This window comes from Eucalyptus grandis, chromosome 7, assembly GCF_016545825.1.
Source record: "Eucalyptus grandis isolate ANBG69807.140 chromosome 7, ASM1654582v1, whole genome shotgun sequence".
NCBI lineage: Eukaryota > Viridiplantae > Streptophyta > Magnoliopsida > Myrtales > Myrtaceae > Eucalyptus > Eucalyptus grandis.
Window position 1 is genome coordinate 20,518,083 of NC_052618.1, and position 21,925 is coordinate 20,540,007.

General features: G+C 36.9%; 1 protein-coding gene and 1 long non-coding RNA gene across 2 annotated transcripts; one reads left to right on the forward strand and one right to left on the reverse strand.

Annotated features, from left to right (window-relative positions):
* Positions 1-4,768: 4,768 nt before the first annotated feature.
* On the forward strand, positions 4,769-5,122 carry LOC120295966 (nuclear polyadenylated RNA-binding protein 3-like). Its single transcript, XM_039317598.1, has one exon. The coding sequence runs from the start codon at positions 4,769-4,771 to the stop codon at positions 5,120-5,122; it is 354 nt and encodes a 117-aa protein (XP_039173532.1).
* Positions 5,123-19,678: 14,556 nt separating this feature from the next.
* Positions 19,679-21,214, reverse strand: LOC120295445. Its single transcript, XR_005552830.1, has 3 exons — positions 21,116-21,214; positions 20,968-21,023; positions 19,679-19,876 (listed from the first exon to the last, which is right to left on the reverse strand). It is a non-coding gene; the product is annotated as an uncharacterized LOC120295445 (long non-coding RNA).
* Between the last annotated feature and the right edge of the window lie 711 nt (positions 21,215-21,925).

The following is a 21,925-nucleotide window of genomic DNA, read 5'->3' on the forward strand; positions in this document are numbered from 1 at the left end:
CGGATTTGGACAAATGACCTCTTGAGAGTCTATCACCTGAAGAACCAACCAGATATCTTTTTTGTCTAATGAACAGGCTTAGATATGGTGTTCTAGGCTCAACCTTGGTCCTGATCTAGCTGGTAAGTATTTTGCAAATTGTGAAATTGTCTGAAGTTTAGTTCACTAGTAATAACAATTCCTATTGTAGGATAATGACATAAATGATTCTCTATGTTGGCCCAATGTGTAATGTAGTTTATAAACTTTTAATATGTTTAATGTGGTTCATGAACTTTAGCCAAATGTGTGATATATTTCTTGAACTTTTAATTTTGTTCAATATGGTTCCTGAGCTTTTTGTGCATGTTTAATTTAATTCTTGTACTACATGAAATTAAACTTGTACTAAAAGTCCAATGATCACATTAAATAATTTAAAGGTTCATAAATCACATTGCACATTGGGCTAAAGTTTATGAATTGCATCGAATAAATTAAAAATTCAAGGGCTACATTGCAAATTGACCAACGTTCATGGACCTTTTGTTTCATTTTCCATTAAGAAATGTAGAGACCTTCCATTCAAATTTTATATGAGAACTAATTTAACAATTAATTGAATCGAATGTTGAATCTCAAATGTAAATTCATGCTATAAAGGCTAGAAATATTTTAAATGCAAGACCTTGCCAATCCTGTAGCTTGACCAAGCCCCGTGGTCATGGCCGGCTCGACGAAGCTCAACTTCCGCGTCCTTGGTGTAATGATTGGACCTTAAAAATGAAGAAAGAAGAGAAATAGGTGCATCTTTTGAACACCTATGCCACTTGCATGCTTTGACTAGTCAATACATGGACACATGATCGTGATCAATTTACTTTAAACAAGTTATAGGGAGTGCTCTAAAAGATTCTCACGGCAAAGAAAGGGAAAAGAGACCGAGCACTACGAGAGGAAAGGGGAAAAGAAAGCTGTTCTACGTAGATGCGACGGGGACCTCGCTGACTCAGGTTAGCTTCATTTCGTGGCGCCTGATAGGTAATTAAACTCGTTATTTGTCTAATTAGAGTAATTTTCGAAATTAGGTCATAAATTCAAAGTTATGGGAATTTTGAATTGCAAGGTTTGATTTAAGAGTTATTAAGCTATGGAGTTTTGTGGAATTGATAATTTAGGACATTGAGGATTCATAGGGTTTGATGACAATTGATTCTAGCTTATGGTACGCATAATGGATAATATGCATAATGAACATTGATGACTGTTCACTATAAACAAGTGTTTTTGTTGGCACATAGGAGTTGATGGGTTGACAAATAAGTGTAGTTTAGCTAAGTTGTTCGCTTAAGTAACGTATTACTCAGATATTGATATTGTTTTTTAATTAATTGATAAAAATTTAAGTGTGTGGGTTTTAGTAACCTTTGTAAATTGATTTTTAACTTTCGCAAGTGAGTTATGCTAACTCTTATTCGAGTTTGTAAACTCATATTTCCAAATCAATATGAACTAGATATACTATAAGTTATGAAATAGCATATTTATTATATAAAATCTAGATCAAACATTTACTATTGTTTTGTCTATTTGAGATGGTGAGATATATTTCAAGGCTTCCTAATTATGAGAAACGATTCGGGGGTTCAAGTCCATGACCAGAGAGGGGTCCCAAATTACATGGGAGTAAGCTCTACATTATTAGATCAACCGTTGTCCTGGTAACTTCATTGTTTGTTGTTAGTTATTTCTATTGGCTCCAACGATTTCACATCTCTCATTAGAGAAAATAGGAGAACGTTAAATAATTGCTTTCTCTAACTCACTCACTAACGTACACTTTATTTTCGACCAAAAAAAAAAAAAAAACGTACACTTTATTTGAAAATAGTACCTCTTTTTAGACCATTTTAGGGCGCGCATGACAACATTTCTGTTTCTCGATTTCTCTGTTTTTCTGTTCCCTGGAATAGGTTTGGAACATAAATTCGTTTGGTAACGCAATTTGATTTCTCTATTTCTGAAACAGATTTCTATTCCAGAAATAGAGAAATTGAAGAAATCAGAAGCTGAAATTTTTAACTTCTCAATTTCTGAAATAGAAATCAGAAACTGAAATCAAACCATATAAAAGAACATTGTGCTTTCTTGCTAACTTAATTCACTCATAACCACAACTTCACAAATTATTGCTAATTTTCTTTTTCTTATTTTGCTCGTGTTTTTTTTTTTTTTTTTTGCATTTTTTTTATAACTTACTCTTTATGATGAAAGACAATTGAATGGGTCCCCAATTTTCAAAAATGACCAAAGTTCTTAAATGCTTATTTAAAAACAATGGGGCTCTTTACTCCTAGAAAAGGCATGCGCGTTGAAGAAAAAGTTTTTTTTTTGGTAAAAGAAAAAAGTTCTTATGTAATAGATGAATAAAAAATGTGCCTAGAAATTTAACCTTATTTTTTTTTTACGGATTCAAAATTCTTGCAAAATCAAAATAATTAGATTGTTACACAATATTGAATTTTAATTCGAAGGCAAGAGATTCAAGAGAATCTCTCTTTGTTATGTAAGGGCCATTAAAGGTTCATTGAGCAACAATAAAGAAATTAGGGATGAGCAACTGGACTTATTCAATTCGAGAATCAAAATAAACCGACCTTCCCCCGATTAGTTCCTAATCATAAACGTTACTTTAAGGTAGAATTCTCATATATTCCTTTACACTATTTATTTTATTTTGTTGATAATCTTGTATAATATTAGTTTTTGATAAAATGACAAGGCTGTATAGGCACCATTAATAGCACCCATACTCATGCTTCCGCAGTACTTGTTTGAACCTACGCAGGATGAGCTTGCAAACGATACATTGAAACCAAATAAATACGCTTAGAAAAACAATTGCTAATAAAATTGCAATGGATAATAATATGCCGAAAATTCCATAAAATTGTATTTTCAACTTTTGTAATGTATTAGTATTATTTTTACTATTATTTTGTATTTGAGGATTTCCTATGTTGTTTTAGTATTATTTCAACTATTATTTTGTATTTGAGAATTTTTTATATTGTTATCTAATCAATTCCTATTCTTAGAAATAGAAATTTTGTGCTGTTATCAAACGGATTTCTGTTTCAAAAATAGAAATTTTGAGTTATTATCAAACGAGTTTCTTTACTCAAAAACTTGTCCGGAAAATAGAAATTAAAAAATTAATTTCTGACCAGAAATCAATTTCTGTTTCACAAATTTTGTCATGCACAGCCTTAAAGTGTATTTATTGTCATTTTACATATTGATAGTTCCTCCTCATCTTGACCATTCATTATATATATATGAAAAATGAGAAGTTGTAAGGGAAGGAGAAGCGTGAGGACAATGGGGTTTATATAGACTCGGTCATGGATTTGACAACCCGATAAGTTTAATCGTTGTTACGAAAACCTTAGGTCAAAACTTTTGCTTTCGGAGCTACGGTTGCGTTGATTTGACGGATTTGGACAAATGACCTCTTGAGAATCTAGCACGTTATCTAGCTTGGCTTTTTTATTTACTTTCTCAAAACCCATGCCACCAATGTGGCTTCTACCAAGCGCAACATTACAAAATAGTGAAAAGATCGAGGAAAAAAAAAAGATAAAAAAATTATATAAAAAAGAAAGAGTATAAAAAAATAGGATAAGAATGAGAAAAATAAGAAAGCTAAACAAATTTTAATTGCAAGACTTGCTAGTCACTTAGCTCGACGAAGCTCTGCTCCCATGGCCGAGCTCAACGAAGCTCACCCTCAAACGTCCTTGGAGCTCCAAAAAGCTTTGGCTGCTATTCGTGAGCTCCATATCTCCATCGCCCCATGAGCTCGGTGAATCTCAAGTGGCCATGATCAAGCTCGACGAAGCTCGAGCAACAATGGCCACGACCTCGAAGAAGCTCCAACTGCCATTTGCAAACTCCAAATCTCCTTCCCTCCACGCGCTTGATGAAGCTTGAGTAGCCATGGTCGAGCTCAACGAAACTCGAGCGGCAATGATCCCCGAAGCTCCATACTCCATGGCCGTTGCTTTATCAAGATATTGGCATCACTGGTTTCCATCAAGTTAACATCCATCTGTTGCTTTATTAAGACGTGGCATCGATCTGGCTTCCATCAAGCATCCATTAAAAGATGTGAATATCTGGCTTTTTTTTAGAAAAAAATGAATAATTTAAAAGCTAAAAATAGTTACTTTTTTTAAAGACATGTGGCATTGTTTTGGCTTCCACCAAAGGTCACGTTAAAAAAAAGAGTGAATAATTTAAAAAGGTAAAGAATAAGAAGACAAAAACAATTAAAAAAGGAAGACGAGGATTCAAAAAAAGGATAAGAATTAGAAAACTAAAAAAGCTAAAAGAATCTTAAGACAAGACCTTGCCGGTCGCCTAGGTTTGACGAAGCTCAGCCGCCATGGCCGAGCTCGATGAAGCTCAATTTTAACGTCCTCGGAGCTCGAAAAAGCTTGATGAAACTCAAGTGGTCATGGTCGAGCTCCACGAAGCTCGAGCGAAAAAGGTCACAAGCTCGAAGAAGCTCCAACTGCCATCTGCGAGCTCCAGATCTCCTGCCCTCCACCAGCTTGATGAAGCTCGAGCAGCCATGGTCGAGCTCGATGCAACTCGAGTGGCAATGACCGCGTGGAAGCTCCAGCTACCATGGCCGCAAGCTTCACGAGCTCAATGAAATTCCCCTCTCTTCAAAAATCAAACTCCGTGTTTTATCCACTCCCATTCAAAGTTGGTTTTAGCGACGATGCAAGAGACCCATGATCCACCGCATTCCTCGAGCAAATTCGCCGAAATCCAGGACAAAACCAGCGAAGATTCGAGAGACAAGGTCAAGACTAACGTCTCTCGCTGTGAAGACGAAGGACAGAAGAGACCCAAGTTGGAAAAGCCATTGCTTTCAGAACTAGAAGCTGGGCAAAAGGAAGAGAGAGAACAAGAAGATGACGGTGATGACAATGACGACAATGGCGGCAGCAAGAAGAGTTTGATTTCACGTCCACTGCATGAACCCGGTGAGAAAGATGAAGAACTCAAACAAGATCAAGTGGTTGACTCTGAAGAACATTTGTATTCCAGTATGGTGATTATATCATTGTAACTCAGTACATTTGAAACAGAAAATAATACAATTCCTCTGTTCTATCTTCTAAGAACAATCTTACTTGATTTGCTTCAGCACTTTGATCTTCAGCTGTCAACTATTCTTCGAATCTTCCTCTTCAATACAGGGATTGCTCAGCATTTGTTGATGATCCTAATTCTCTTTTCTCTATACTTTTCTCTTCTCTTTTCCTCTCTATCTGTTTTTCTATATCTTCTTATGTAAAGCAAGAAGAGTATTTATATCTAAGAATTTAACAGAACTCGGTTACAAGGGAAAACCGAATACAACAACTACTTAACAGAAAAGCCTAATTGACTACGCTTATGACTTAGTGATCCAAGTCATTTATTATTTGAGCATCTCATTCATTGATGTCGATCCAGGCTGGTCTTCCTTATAAGATCTTTGTCGTTGATTAAATCTTATGACTTGGCGATCCAAGTCATTTGCTGTATCGCCAAGTCCTCTGTTTTCATTTTTCCAACACGTGCTGTTTCCGTTCTTTTACAGCATATTTTGTTCCTTTATACTTAACATCCCCCCGCAAATTGAGAAGGGGGAGGAATCCCATTCCCAATTTGGTGCGAAGAGACAGATGAGCTGAGTGGGAGAGTGACTTAGTGAATATGTCAGCTACTTGAAGATGACTTGGAACATGTTGGATAGAAATGGAACCAGAAGACACCTTTTCACGAACAAAATGGAAATCAACTTCTATGTGCTTTGTTCGCGCATGCAAGACAGGATTGGCTGTGAGGGAAATAGCTGATTTATTGTCATAAAACAATGATGTAGCTTGTGCAAGAGGAATACCAATATCACGTAGAACAAAACTGATCCAGGTTAATTCAGCTGTTGTAGATGCTAGAGCCCGATACTCTGCTTCTGTGGAAGACTTTGAAACAGTAGATTGCTTCTTGGCTGACCAGGAAATCAAATTAGAACCTAAGAAAGTGCAGAATCTTGTAGTAGATCATCGAGTAGTAGGACAACCTGCCCAATCAGCATCTGAAAAACCATAGAGATTTGTCAAACTGTTGGAATGAAGATACTATCCAAGATGAACAGTTCCTTTGACATATCGTAAAACTCTTTTTAATTGATGAAAATCTGCCATTGTGGGATGTTGCATCTTCGACGAGAGGAGATTTGTTGCAAATGCTAGATCTGGTCGAGTGATAGTCAAGTATTGAAGACCACCTACCAAGCTTCTGTATTCAATAGGATCTAGCAGAGGAACTTCAGCATTGGCCATAGCAATTGACCGAAGTGGCAAAGGTGTGGAAATTGGTTTGCAATCTGTCATATGTGCCCGTTTGAGTAGGTCGACTGCATATTTTGTTTGACATAAGAACAAGGTCTGTAAAGTACGTTTAACTTCAATACCTAAGAAGTAGTGAAGATATCCAAGGTCTTTCATATGAAAATGAAGACTAAGATTCTGGATTAATGCAGTTAAGAGCTGAGGAGAGCTTCCTATTAGAATGATATCATCAACATAAGGAAGCAATAACACTGTATCCGACTCAGTATGGAGCACAAACAAAGATGGATCAGTTGTACTACAGAAAAAACCAATTTCAAGAAGGAAGTTGCTGAATTTGTCAAACCAAGCTCTTGGTGCTTGTCGAAGTCCATATAACGACTTGTGAAGAAGGCAGACATGGCTTGATTTTTGAGGATGAATGAAGCTAGGTGGCTGTTCCATATAAACAGTTTCATTTAAGTCTCCATGAAGAAAGGCATTCTTTACATCAAGTTGGTGTATTGTCCATTGTCTTGTGAGAGCTACAGAGAGTACTATGCAAACTGTAGCATGTTTCACAATAGGACTGAATGTCTCAGTAAAGTCAAGTCCTGCTTCCTGATGGAATCCTTTGGCTACCAGACGAGCCTTGAGTCTTTCTAAACTACCATCTGGTGCGAGCTTGGTCTTAAAAACCCACTTACAACCTACAACATTCATCTGGTCTGTTCTTGGAACCAATGTCCAGGTATGATTATCATACAGAGCATTCATCTCTTCTTGCATTGCATTGTGCCAACCCTTATCAGCTAATGCTGACTTGATGGATCTTGGTTCCATAGGAACTCGATACTCAGTCAAGCAAGCATATTTTGGATTTGGCTTAATAATACCTTATTTGAGTCGGGTCTGCATAGGATGATTACCAAAATTTCTCTTAGAAGAAGATAGATCAAGAGTATGTTGTTCTATGAGGACTGTTATTGATAGGCAAAGTACTTGAGAAAGATGAAGAACTCTGACCAGATCGAGTTTCTGTGATAGCATCATTCTGCCTTGGTGTTAATGGAGTATCTTGAAGCTGCATTGATGCTGATGAAGTATGTTGGTGCATCTGTTCACCTTGTCATAACTATCCATATTAGGATGATCGACTTCTTCTTACCGGTCGATGGGAAATACTTTTGTTTGTTGTGTCAGTGCTTGAGGATTCGAGCAATTTTACTCATTCAATCCACTGTCTATACAAAGGAGTATATTGACCATACTCATTGATCACAGTTTTTGTGAAGGGAAACAATGTTTCATCGAAGATCACATGTCTACTGATATATATACGATTATCAGTAGGCACAAGACATCTATAGCCTTTATGCAAATCACTATATCCCAGAAAAACACAGGTAATGGATCTAGGATCGAACTTATGTTTTAAATATGATCTTAAGCATGGATAACAGGCACAACCAAACACCCTCAAATGATCATATTGTGGCTTAGTGTTATGAATCTTACTATAGGGTGCATCCATTTTTAGTTTTGGTGTTGGAAGTCTGTTTACAATGTAATTTGCTGTAACAAAAGCATCCACCCAAAACTTCAGTGGGACCTTGGAGTGATATAACATAGCCAATCCTAATTCGACAATATGTCTATGTTTCCTTTCTGAGACTCCATTCTGTTCGGGAGTGTGAGGACAAGATAGATGTTGTTTTATTCCACAGCTTTGCAGATGTTTTTGAAATCTCCTACTTACAAACTCTCCTCCTCCATCACTTTGGAAAATTTTGATCTTGTGACTGTATTGTCTTTCAACTAACGTCTGGAATCGAACAAAGATATCAAAGAACTCAGATTTCAACTTCATTGGATATAACCAACTATATCGTGAGAAACTATCAACAAAAATCACATAGTATCTAAACTTTTGAAATGAATCAACTGGTGAAGGCCCCCAAATATCACAGTGGATCTTTTCTAATGATGAAGTTGATATAGAGTTTGACAAAGGAAATGATAGAGCTGTACTTTTTGCTATTTGACAGCTGCTGCAGATTTTTGAAGAAACTGAATTAACATGAATCAGTTTCTGATAATGTAGGTGATCCACTATTTGAGTATTGGCATGAGCCAGTCTTTGGTGCCATATTTCTGCATTGACTGTTCTCTGTCTTTGAGTGAAAAAGGCTGCTGCAGTCCGTGTATCGACTTGATAAAGGCCCTTAGTCTTCCTTCCGAGCTGAATTGTCACCTTGGTATTGTTGTCCTTTACATAAACACCAAGTTTATCAAAGATAAATGTGCAAGGATAGTCATCAGTGAGTTTAGACACATAAAGAAGATTCTTCTTTATTTCTGGTACTATAAGAACATCATTAAGAGGTAATGTATTTACTTCTGTTTTTAGGTAAGTGTTACCAATATGTGTAACAGGTAAACAAGATCCATTTCCAACCATCACTGTATCAAGACCTTGATATTTAGAAAGAGTATGAAGAATACCAGGATTCGCACTGATGTGAGCAGTAGCTCCTGTATCAGGGTACCATTCACTTCCTTTTGGATCTTCGATATGAATTGCTGTTAGAGCTGCTGGAATATCCTCTACTTGATAGGAATTGTCAAAGCGATACCAACAGCGGAGAGCATCATGCCCAGGTCGTTTACATATTTGACATTCCAATCTAGCAACCCCTGTGTCTTTCTCATCCTGCAAACTTTTCCTTGAGTTTAACAGAAGAGGAGGATAGGATTTGTTGTTTTGATACCTTTGAGAGTATGTGGCATAAGGTCTAAATCCCTGAGTAGCTGTAGAGAAGACATTCCTTTGTCTTAGATATTGATCTCCTTGCCCTTGAATTGCTGCATCTTCTCTGTAATTCTGATTTCTTTCAACATAACCAAAACCTCGTCCTCTATTACTAATAGCTCTGCCTCGACCAAAGCTACGGCCACCCCTATAACTTCCTCTCTGAGCTAGAAAACCAGAAGTTTGTGAAAGGTATTCTCCATCAGCATTCTCTTTAGGGTACATTTGAGACTTTCTTTGCCCGAGATAGGCCAACGGGATTGATCGACTTCTAGAATAAGTCTTCATCCTTGATTCAAATCTCTCCAGTTGAGCTATAACTTCATCATAATCGGGTTGAGGCTTCAAACAATATATGGTGGTTCGAAGATTCTCATATTCTGGACCCAATCCTTCTAGTATAGCAAAGATTTTGGTTATTTCATCCACTGGTTTACCAATAGCATTCAACTGATCACATATAGATTTGTATTCTCCGAGATAAGTAGAGAGGGTTTGATCAAGTTTACGGCGGGACCTGTAATTTTCCTCTAAGTTCGAACTCCTTTGCTATTGATTTTTGTGTAAATCGTTTTAGAAGAGACCGCCATACCTCAAAGGATGTCTCTAAACCAATGATTAGACTCAAAATGTTCTCATTAACAGCCCCACTAATCCATGATGATATCAACTGATCTGTTCTTGTCCAATCAGCGTAATCAGGATTAACAAGTTCTGAGTCACATCCTTAATCATCATTTTGCAACATTCGTGGAGGAGAAATAACATCACCATTAACAAAACCAAAGAGGTCTTGACTCTTCAGAAACCTTTGGATTTGAGCTTGCCACAACAGAAAATTATCTTCGGCAAGCTTGATTGTGACAAAATTCGAAATGTTTACATGGATTGGAAAATGATATTTTGGTGTTTTTATTGCCATTGCCGCAAACTTCCAGTTCAAAACAAGCTATCAGACAATCAACCTACAACTCTGATACCATGAGAAAGATGAAGAACTCAAACAAGATCAAGCGGTTGACTCTGAAGAACATTTGTATTCCAGTATGGTGATTATATCATTGTAACTCAGTACATTTGAAACAGAAAATAATACAATTCCTCTGTTCTATCTTCTAAGAACAATCTTACTTGATTTGCTTCAACACTTTGATCTTCAGCTGTCAACTATTCTTCGAATCTTCCTCTTCAATACAGGGATTGCTCAGCATTTGTTGATGATCCTAATTCTTTTTTCTCTATACTTTTCTCTTCTCTTTTCCTCTCTATCTGTTTTTATATATCTTCTTATGTAAAACAAGAAGAGTATTTATATCTAAGAATTTAACAGAACTCGGTTACAAGGGAAAACCGAATACAACAACTACTTAACAGAAAAGCCTAATTGACTACGCTTATGACTTAGTGATCCAAGTCATTTATTATTTGAGCATCTCATTCATTGATGTCAATCCAGGCTGGTCTTCCTTATAAGATCTTTGTCATTGATTAAATCTTATGACTTGGCGATCCAAGTCATTTGCTGTATCGCCAAGTCCTCTGCTTTTGCTGTATTGCCAAGTCCTCTGTTTCCGTTTTTCCAACACGTGCTGTTTCCGTTCTTCTACAGCATATTTTGTTCCTTTATACTTAACACCCGGACAGCTCGCCATTCTTGACGGGCGCTGTCTTCTAGAACGGTCACGTCTGACCCATCTAGCTGCTCTTTGACCGGAACCTCCATTTCACCGCCGACAACGGGGCCTATCGTTGTCGCTGCAGTCACCTCCTAACATCACTTTATATGGAAGTATTACCTCTTTTTGGACTCTTTTTATGTATTGTGATTTGACGCATGGACAATTTCTCAACATCTTGTTATTGGCAACAAAGTAATTGAAAAAGTAGAAATTGGAAGGGAATGAGAAGCGTCAAGGCGATGTCATTAGTATAGACTCGGTCATTGATTTGAAAATGCGATAGGTTTGATTATTCTTACGACCAACTTATGTCAAACTTTTGCATTTGGAGCTAAGCTCAAGCTAATCTAACCGATTTGGACAAATGACCTCTTGAGAGTCTAGCACGTGAAGAACCAACCGGATTTCCTTTTTGTCTAATGAAGATGCTTAGATATGGTGTTCTAGGCTCAACCTTGGTCCTGATCTAGCTGGTAAGTATTTGTGCAAATTGTGAAATCCTCTGAAGTTCAGTTGACTAGTAATAACAATTCCTATTGTAGGATAATGACATAAATGATTCTCTATGTTGGCCCAATGTGTAATGTAATTTATAAACTTTTAATATGTTTAATGCGGTTCATAAACTTTAGCCAAATGTGCGATATATTTCTTGAACTTTTAATTTTGTTCAATATGGTTCCTAAGCTTTTTGTGCATGTTTAATTTAATTCTTGTACTACATGAAAATATTTAATATTGTCATTTCATTAATTCAAGTTCAAAAACAATATTGAACATTTTTTATTATATAATCCAAGGATTAAGTTAAACCGAAAGTGCTAGTATGAACACCTAGAGAAGGTGAATAAATGTGAAGACAATTTTTCGCAAAGAATAATAGAAATATTTTTCTTTTAAAACTGAGTATGAAGAATAACAGATTTTGAGCGAGTTCAGACATTAGCAGTTAAATAGAACTACGAACAAAATAAAGGAGTTCGGGAAAGAGAATAGGAACACAATGTTTATAGTGGTTCGACTTAGATCAAGCCTAGGTCCACTCTCTCACGCTAATAGCCTTCTAGTTGGATTCCATTATGCAATCAACAAGAGATTACAACTTTGAGTGCAAACACTTAGAGGTAGATCACACTATCTTACTAAATCACTCTTTTGGTATTTCTCTTACGATCACAAAAATTTAAGCTCACCAAAGACAAGTGTATGATCAAAGTTTGCTCAGACTTTGGAATTATAAATTCTATACTCCGTCTCTTACTTGCTCATCGGTCCTTGATCTCCTTAAGTACTCCTCCACTTCTAAATTAGCCGTTGGACAATATCTAAAGGATTGTCTTCCAATCTACCCGTTGGACATGTTTGTATCTAGAAGATTTGGTAGCCATTGAGTGATAGAAGTAGAATCACAAATTGATTCCGATCGCCCATACAAATAGAATCTTGGTTTCCATACATGGAACTTCTCCATATAGAAAGTTCTTGTCTTCAAGATCTAATTGTCAATCAAATCAATCTTAATGTAAAATCCAAACAAGATCACTAGCCGTTATACATTTAGGGCTTGTGTTACATTCTGTCTCATTTTGGATGTAAATATGAGAGTAATAGACTTTACAATCTGAGTTTGAGTGCAATAGACTTTACAATATGAATGTAAGTCTGAATAGATTTAGCTTCAACATAGAGTTTATCTTCTGGTTCTTCCAAGTATAGACTTTGATAATATCATTTACATGTTCTATGATCTGCGTAGTCTGTTACTCAACAATTAAACATGTTAGTAGCTTTTGATTTATTTTGTCATCTTCAAAACATCATAAGGGATTTCCCTAACAATCTCTCCATTTTTGATGATGACAAAACAATCTCTGAATATGGAGATGTGTAATCACACTTTCTAAAATATTGATAAATCAATCATCAAATTTTAGATTTTCAAAAAATGTCATTTGAATCAAAAGACGTCAAATAGATTGAGCATAACAATATATAGAAAAATAATTGTAACTAAATATTATGCAATAAATAATATCAACCAATCAACACATATGCATATTTATATTCTCTCCCTCTTTTTGTCATAATCAAAAAGCGATAATAATGGAAATGATATCACGTAGAGAATATAAAACGATAACAAATATTTTGCATGAAACATAATTTCCAAAAATCAGCTTTTATAAAGTAAATCGAATATTAAAGATATGTGATATAGCTCACTTTGATCATATATATCAGCAAATAAAAATCATGGATGCATTATAAAATTTGCTCACTCTTTTTGTCATAATAAAATGATAATATAAATAAGAGATTTGTTAATGACAAAGGTAATAAAAGATGCACTAACCGGATTTTGTAGAACTTGGTAAGTTTTAACACATTTACCTTTTCCTTCCTTACATAATAATCAAGATCACGATCGATTCAAATTTTTTTTTTCCATAATTGATCAATGCTCCCCCTCAATTTGTTGTATTTTTTAAATGATCACAATTCTTTCCTTTCTCATGGATTCGCTTTCTCCCCTTGTCATCATGACAATATTTGCGAATAGCACTAATGGTGGCTTATACATGTTGGGCAGAATATTTTTCAATTATTTCCTTTGTAACAACAATATCCACAATGATAATTTGTATTTTGAAATTCGAGACAAAAAATTATTTTCTTCAATCAAGCTTGTCTCGAATTTAACTTGCATAAACTTAACAAACTTTTTGCACAAACAAGCTGTTATAATATCCACATTATATATAATGTCATTTCTTCAAATAAATTGAATAGCATATTTAAAATTATCAATTATTAAAATTCTGAACTATTCAACCTTCCATACGACACATAAGGGATTTCCTTAATAATTTGCAAAAACTTTGCACAAGGAAGGGAATTTTTTATTCTCCAAGAAATAGTACATAATCTCCACAATTTTCTGATTGTACTTTCCAAAATTCATATGGAAGATTCTATTGCCACCTGCAAAATCTTGTATAATAGATAATAATTTTTGTAAAAATGTCACGTAATACCTTCCTCCGATTTGCGGATCAAACTTGCTAGATGTAAGATATCTTCTAAGAATATAGCAAGAATATCCATGAATATGCAATAATATCTTTCAAGATCAAAGGGATTTTCTTAAGCATAAATTTGAAAAATATATTCTTGATGCATTTCACAAAAAGAAAGCAGATATTTTTATCACGTGTCAAATCAAGCAATTTTAAAAAAAATGCAATGCCTTATATTTATAATAAAAGATATTTGCAATATAAATACATATAATTCATAGGCAATCATCTATAATCTTCACCAAATCGAGTAAAAATTTGCAAGAGGGGTTGATTAAAAAATATTCTCTTACCCAAGGTATATGTTTCAAATATACCATTGATTTAAAAAAAATCATTACCAATTTTTGCCTGAGATTCTTTTCTTATTGCACTAAAATCTGCGTAGATTCGCAATCATTCTTGCCTTATTGAATTTCCTGCAATCAACTCATTTCCTTTTTGGTATCCATCAATTTAGACCATTCATCAACGTTAGAGCAAAATATAAAATCTCCATAAATAAAAAAATATTATTTCTTAATTCATCATAACAAAGTATTCAAGGAAAGAATATCTTTGCACAATAAATTACTATCACATAAAGCAGATTTTAATTTTGCAAAATATTACAAAATTAGAGAGCATAAAATTAGACAAAATAATTTACATTATCTCTAAGAAAGATATCAAATCAATCACACATATTAGATCAAATCGCAACTCACGAATCACAAAAACAAATCATACGATCCTTTTTTCAACAAAATATGATCATTATAAAATCTCAATCAACCAAGGATATATCGAATATCAACCATAATGGGAATTATGTGCCAAATATATATATTCCTTACCAATTTCTTCTTTTTCCTTTATTTCCTATAAGGACAGCTCATCCTTTCTTTGGTACCTATATTTTCTTGGATCCATGAGAGTTAGTAGAGTATGTTGTTTTTACCCAATCTTTCTTAATAGGTTTCCAGAATTTAGAACATTCTTTCTCAAAGTGTTTCGAGTCTCCACAATTTAAACACTTGAAGGCATTTCGACCAACAGGTCTTACAAACACTTTTTGAAAATGATTTTTGTAAAATGCTTTTGGAGATATTTTTCTAAGTCTCTCCTTGACTTTAGGAAAATCTATTAGAGAATCACTTTCCTTATTAAAACCAAGTCCCGACTTATTATAGTAAGGTACTTGTATGGAAAGGATATGCTCTAATGTTTTTGATCCCTTTGAAAATTTTGTCGAAATATTTGAAAATTGATTTTTTAAAGAATCATTTTCTTTGACAAGTAAATCTTGACTTTCTTTTGTTTGCAGAAAATATTTTTGCAAAATTTCAAACTTTTCTTTTCGAGAAAGATCCTGTTGCCTAAGCCGAGAATTCTCATTTTTAAGTTCGGAGATCCTTTTAAGAGAAGATTTGAGATTTAAGCAAAGCTCATTTATATACTTTGAAACTTTGATAGGAATTTTTGAATTTCTTACTTCGATTTCCTCATCAGATTATGAGTTTGTGTCGGAGTCAAACTTTGATTTTATGTCTGTGTCTGAGTCAGAATTTGATTCCGAATTTGAGTCTAAGTCTGAATGTGCCATCAAACATATATTTCCTTGCTCATCATCTTCTTTCATTGTTCTTTTCTGCACATTCTGCTTGTATTGTTTTCTTCCACTGAATTTCCTTCCTTGTCTACATATCTTTTTTAATTTCTTGATCATAAAAGCAAGTTATTTGTTGTCCATGTCATTTTCTGAGTCTGTATCATCAGAATTAGCGTTAGATTTTAAAGCGATGGACTTCTTACCTTTGGGATCTTCATCAACGATTTGTTCCACTTTGTAGGAATTGAAGAGTGTCCATAAATTCATCAACGGAGAGTGGCGTAATCCTCTGAGTCTCCCGGATTGTGGTCTTGATATGGTTCTAATCTTTGGAGAGACCTCGCAAAAGTTTGTTGACCTTCATTGGGGAAGAAATTAGCTGACCTTGATATGCTAAACCATTTACAATTTCTGTAAAACGGCTGAACATATCTCCAATAGACTCTCCTTACTTCATCTTGAAGGATTCATATTTACCGAGCAGGAAGTTTACTTTTGTCTCTTTTACATAATCAATCCATTCATAAGTGACATGAAGTCTATCCTAGACTTCCTTAGCTGTTTCACATAAAGAAATTATGTTATATTCAACAGGAGGCAATGCGCAATATAGAGAATAAATGGCTTTTACTTCAAGAGCTTCTCTTTTGGACATCTTCGTCCGAGATATAGGAGCAGGGGTTTGGTTTCTTTATCTTTGCCATTTTTATTTGATGTAAACGCAACAGTGGGATTGATTCCTTTTTCCACAACATCTCATTGCTAGGGATATTTGAATCTTAGGAATGCCTTCATTTTGTTCTTCCATATATTGTATTCATTTCCATCAAAATATGGTGGCATGGTATTGCTCTATCCCTCCATAAGTCTTGGTGCCAAGATACTAGCCATAGAAGATTTTTAGCTCAAAAGTAAAAACACTTCAATAAAACGAACACTTAGTTATGATACCAATTGAAAGTGCTAGTATGAATATCTAGAGGGGGTGAATAGGTGTGAAGACAATTTTTCGCAAAGAACAGTAGAAATATTTTTCTTTTGAAACTGAGTCTGATGAACAACAGACTTTTGAACCTGAGTTTGAAGAACAACAGACTTTTAGCGAGTTCAGACTTTAGTAGTTAAATAGAACTACGAACAAAATAAAGGAGTTCAGGAAAGAGAATAAAAGTACAAGATTTATAGTGGTTCGGTTTAGATCGAGTTTACGTCCGCTCTCCTACGATCAACTATGCAATAAACAAGAGATTACAACTTTGAGTGCAAACACTTAGAGGTAGATCATATTATCTTACCAAGTCACTCTTTTGGTATATTTCTCACGATCACAAACGTTTAAGCTCACCAAAGACAAGTATATAAAATCGAAGTTCTATGCTCCGTCTCTTACTTACTCATCGGTCCTTGATCTCCTTAAATACTCCTCCACTTCCAAACTAGCCGTTAGACAGTATCTAGAGGATCGTCTTCTAATCTACCCGTTGGATAGATCTGTATCTAGAAGATTTGATAGACGTTGAGTGATAAAAGTAGAATCCCAAATTGATTCCGATCACCCATACAAACAGAATCTTAGTTTCCATAAGTAGAGCCTCTCTGTACAGAAAGTTCTTGTCTTTAAGATCTAATTGTCAATCAATTAGATTGAGTCAATCAAATCAATCTTGATGTAGAATCCAAACCAGATCACTCGCCGTTATACATTTAGGGCTTGTGTTACGTTCTGTCTCGTTTTGGATGTAAATATGAGAGTAATAAACTTTATAATCTGAGTCTGAGTGCAGTAAACTTTACAATCTGAGTCTGAGTGCAATAAACTTTGCAATATGGACATAAATCTAAACAAATTTAACTTCAGCATAGAGTCTGTCTTCTGGTTCTTTCAAGTATAGACTTTGATAATAACCTTTACATGTTCTATGATCTGTGTAGTTTATTACTCAACAATTAAACACGTTAGTAATCTTTGATTTATTTTGTCATCTTCAAAATATCATAAGTGATTTCCTTAACATAAACATGTACTAAAAGTCTAATGATCATATTGAATAATTTAAAGGTTCAAAAACTACATTGCCCATTAGGATAAAATTTAGGGATTGCATCAAATAAATTAAAATTAAAGAGCTACATTGCAAATTGACCAAAGTTCATGGACCTTTTGTTTCATTTTCCATTAAGAAATTAAGAGACCTTCCATTCAAATTATATATGAGAACTAATTTAACAATTAATTGAATCAAATGTTGAATCTCAAATGTAAATTCATGCTATAAAGACTAGAAATATTTTAAATGCAAGACCTTGCCAATCCTGAAGCTTGACCAAGCCCCGCGGCCATGGCCGGCTCGACGAAGCTCAACTTCCGCGTCCTTGGTGTAAATATTGGACTTTAAAAAGAGAAATTGGTGCATCTTTTGGACACCTATACCACTTGCATGCTTTGACTAGTCAATACCTGGACATATGATCGTGAGTTAGCTTACTTTAAACAAGTTATAGGGAGTGCTCTAACAGATTCTCACGGCAAAGAAAGGGAAAAGAGACCGAGCACGGCGAGAAGAAAGGGGAAAAGAAGGGCTGTTCTACGTAGATGCGACGGGGACCTCGCTGACTCAGGTTAGCTTCATTTTGTGGCGCCTGATAGGTAATTAAACTCGTTATTTGTCTAATTAGAGTAATTTTCAAAATTAAGTGATATATTCAAAATTAGGGAAAAGTACCAAAATAATCATAAATCTTTTGCATTGGTACCAATTCAATCCTAAATATTTTAATTGGACCAATTTAGTCCTAGACCTTTTTATATTTGTACCAATTCAGTTCATCCGGCTAATTTAAGCCTAAAATTTCTGACGTGGCCACCAACGGTCTTATGTGGCCCACGTGAAATTTTTTTATAATTTTTTTCAGATTTTTAATTTTTTAATTTTTAATTTTTTTTAAATTTTTAAATTTTTTTCTCTTTTTTATTTTTATTTTTATTTTTATTTTTCTTTTCTCCTTATCCCTTGGCCGGCAAGGTCGTCGGCCGGCCGACCATCGCAGACCACAAGTTGGGCAAGGCGAGGGGCCCTGCGCCCTCGTCGGCCACCGGCGAGGCCGCCGCGCCTCGCCCGTGACCGACGAGGGCGCCCTCACCCGTTGGTCGGCAAGGGCGTGGTGGCCTCGCTCATGGCGGTAGAGGGTGCGGCGGCCCTCGCCTGGATGGGCAAGGGCTGCCGCGCCTTGCTCGTGGCCAAAGAGGGCGTAGAGGCCCTCGCCGGTTGGCCGGTGAGGGTTTCGACCCTCACTTGGATCTAGGCGAGGGCCGACGCCCTTGCTTGTGGCTGGCGAGGGCGCGACGGCCCTCGCCAGTGGCCAGCGAGGGCGTGGGGCCCCTCGCCTGACCAGCCAATGGCCAGCAATGGTCGGCCGATCGGCGACCTCGCTGGCCAAACGATAAGAAGAAAAGAGAAAAAAAGGAAAAAAAAAATAAAAAATATAAAAAATATGAAAAAAAATATAAAAAATTATAAAATTTGTCCATGTGGCGCCGCATAAGACCGCCAGCGGCCACGTCAGCAATTTCCGGCTTAAATTAGCCAGATGGACTGAATTTGTATAAATGTAAAAATGTTTGGGATTAAATTGGTTCAATTAAAAAGTTTAGGACTGAATTGGTATCAATACTAAAGGTTTAAGACTATTTTGGTACTTTTCCCTTCAAAGTTAAGGAAATTTTGAATTGCAAGGTTCGATTTAAGAGTTATTAAGCTACGGAGTTTTGTGGAATCAATAATTTACGACGTTGAGGAATCATAGGGTTTGCTGACAATTAATTCTAGCTTATGGTACGCATAATGGATAATATGCATAATGAACATTAATGAATGTTCACTATAAACAAGTTTCTTTGTTGGCACATAGGAGTTGATGGGTCGACAAATAAGTGTAGTTTAGCTGAGTTGTTCACTCAAATAATGTATTACTCAGATATTGATATCTGTCACGCCCCGAACCCCGAGACGCGTGAACAACCCGCCATGGTCATGCAAATGCGACATTCCCAGGTAGTGTCGCCGACCCTGATTTTAATTCTTTAATGCGCAAGCGGAACGTATTAAGAAAACCCCTTACAAAAGCAAACGGGATAGGAACAGCAGGAACATCAATTCAAAATCAAACAACATACTTTCATACATCATTAACAAACCAGGGCTTACATACATCAACCGGATCCAGGGCCTATGCACCAAAAATGGGTCAGAGTCTATGTGCATCAAAAAGGGTCAAGAGCACTCTCTAACGTCTGGTCCACCTCCGTCAGCATGCCATCCATCTCCGGGATACCGCCATCTACGGTCCTGTAATGTTTTTCCCCAAACCGGGATGAGACTTTGTCTCAGCAAGTTCACCCCTCCTAAACCCCTATTAGAAAGTAAATACGCCCCGAAGTAGCTTAGCCACAACATATAGAAGACTTACCTCGGCTTAGCCCTCATCTGCAGGTTAGCACAATTTATATAATTCAACCACTTGGAATTATGATAACCAAACACTCATGGTACAATCACATCACCAAACCAATTCAACCACTTGGATCGTCTCGCGATCAATCGACTCGCCGATTACATGTCATTCTAGCAAATCAATCATTGCTCTCAACTACGGCCCTACTCGGCGCGACCTTTAACAGGTGGCAATTCACGGCCCCATCGGGCGCGACCTCTAATAGGTGGCATAAAACGGCCCCACTGGGCGCGACCTTTATCAGGTGGCATATCACGGCCCCGTCGGGCGCGACCTTTATCAGGTGGCATCTCACGGCCCCATCGGGCGCGACCTCTAATAGGTGGCATAAAACGGCCCCACTGGGCGCGACCTTTATCAGGTGGCATATCACGGCCCCATCGGGCGCGACCTCTAATAGGTGGCATAAAACGGCCCCACTGGGCGCGACCTCTAATAGGTGGCATATTCACGACCTCATCTCTCCTCAATTCCCACATTCAGGATTATATAAAGAACCTCATAAATCGAAATCACATTCAATTCGCCATAACCAATCATAAATTTCAAATTCTACAAGCACAAAGCAATGATCGGCACGACATACCGAGCAACTAGGGTCAAAACAAATTTTCGAGTTTTTTTTTTTTTTTTTTTTTTTAAATAATATTTTAATGAATTTCGGAATAAGATATAATATTATTTAATCCAACAATTTCGAGGCATTTATTTAATTCGTAAATAAACTCCTTTAAGTCACATCAAGGTTTATTTTAAAAGTAAACATACTTAATCATTAAACTAAACATCATTTACTTTAAACAAACACCATAATATAAACCACAACCAATTAAGCCAATCTATCCACCTAATCTCAATCACCCTAAGCTAAACATACTTAGGGCATCATTATCTCGCTAATCGCGGATTAGTGAGGTAAACTCACCGGAATCGCTTTCCGACGGGTTTCCGGCGAAGAGCTCGACGACGCCGACGACAAACCTACACGGATCAAGACCAAATGAGCACTAGAAGGGGACCAAAACGAGCTCGGAAGATGCAAGACCTTGCTGGTTTTCTTTCCAGCAACTAACCGGCTCGAAGGGGCGGCGGAATGGCGGCTGAACGGACGGAGAAACGGCGGAGAATGACCGGCGAAGGAAGCTAGGGCTCGGGGTAGTGGCTTACGGCGGCGGACGGCGGCGACGGAGCTTCGGCGACGGCGAGCAGCGGACGGCTTGGAACTGCGACGGTGCGGGACTCGACTGGCGGAGACGGAGGCGAGCGGTTCGGCGCGGGAGGGCGTGCGGTCGCGCGGGCGAGCGGCGACGGCGACGCGAGCTCCGGCGAACGGTGGACGAGGCGGCGGCGACGGTCGAGCGGCGAAGGAGCGGACGGAGCTCGGCTGATCCTCTGGTTCGCACGCACACTCCCTCTCTCTCTCCTCCAAATTCAAAGCTTGAGGGTGATGGGGACAAGAGGGAAGTGACATCCCACCTTTCCAAGTCCTCATCCCCACCTTCCACTTGTCACCACCCTAGCCCATCTTGCCTCATCCATGACCTCACTAGTGACATCATCATCCACTAACTCCAAACCTTCCACAACTTTAGTCCAATAGGTTCGATTTCATTTTCCGGGGTCCAAGTCCTTGCACATCTAATTACTTCAATTTCCATCAATTCTCTTCCAATTGAGTCCAAATCAAAGTCCATAATTTAATCCAAGGTTCCTAATAGGGTATGTGACATGACCGGCTTCCAACTTCTAAGTTCAATCCCAATTTTTACGGTTGAATTCAATCCGATGCGATTTCAGCTCGCCTAATCCATTGAGTAGCTTTTGGGGAAATTTTCTTGCATTAAACCCGAGGGTGATCAGTCCCCAAGTCTGACGCGGTAAAA

Excerpts from the sequence above, each read along its gene's own strand:
- LOC120295966 (XM_039317598.1), top strand. The coding sequence starts at position 4,769 with ATGCAAGAGACCCATGATCCACCGCATTCCTCGAGCAAATTCGCCGAA.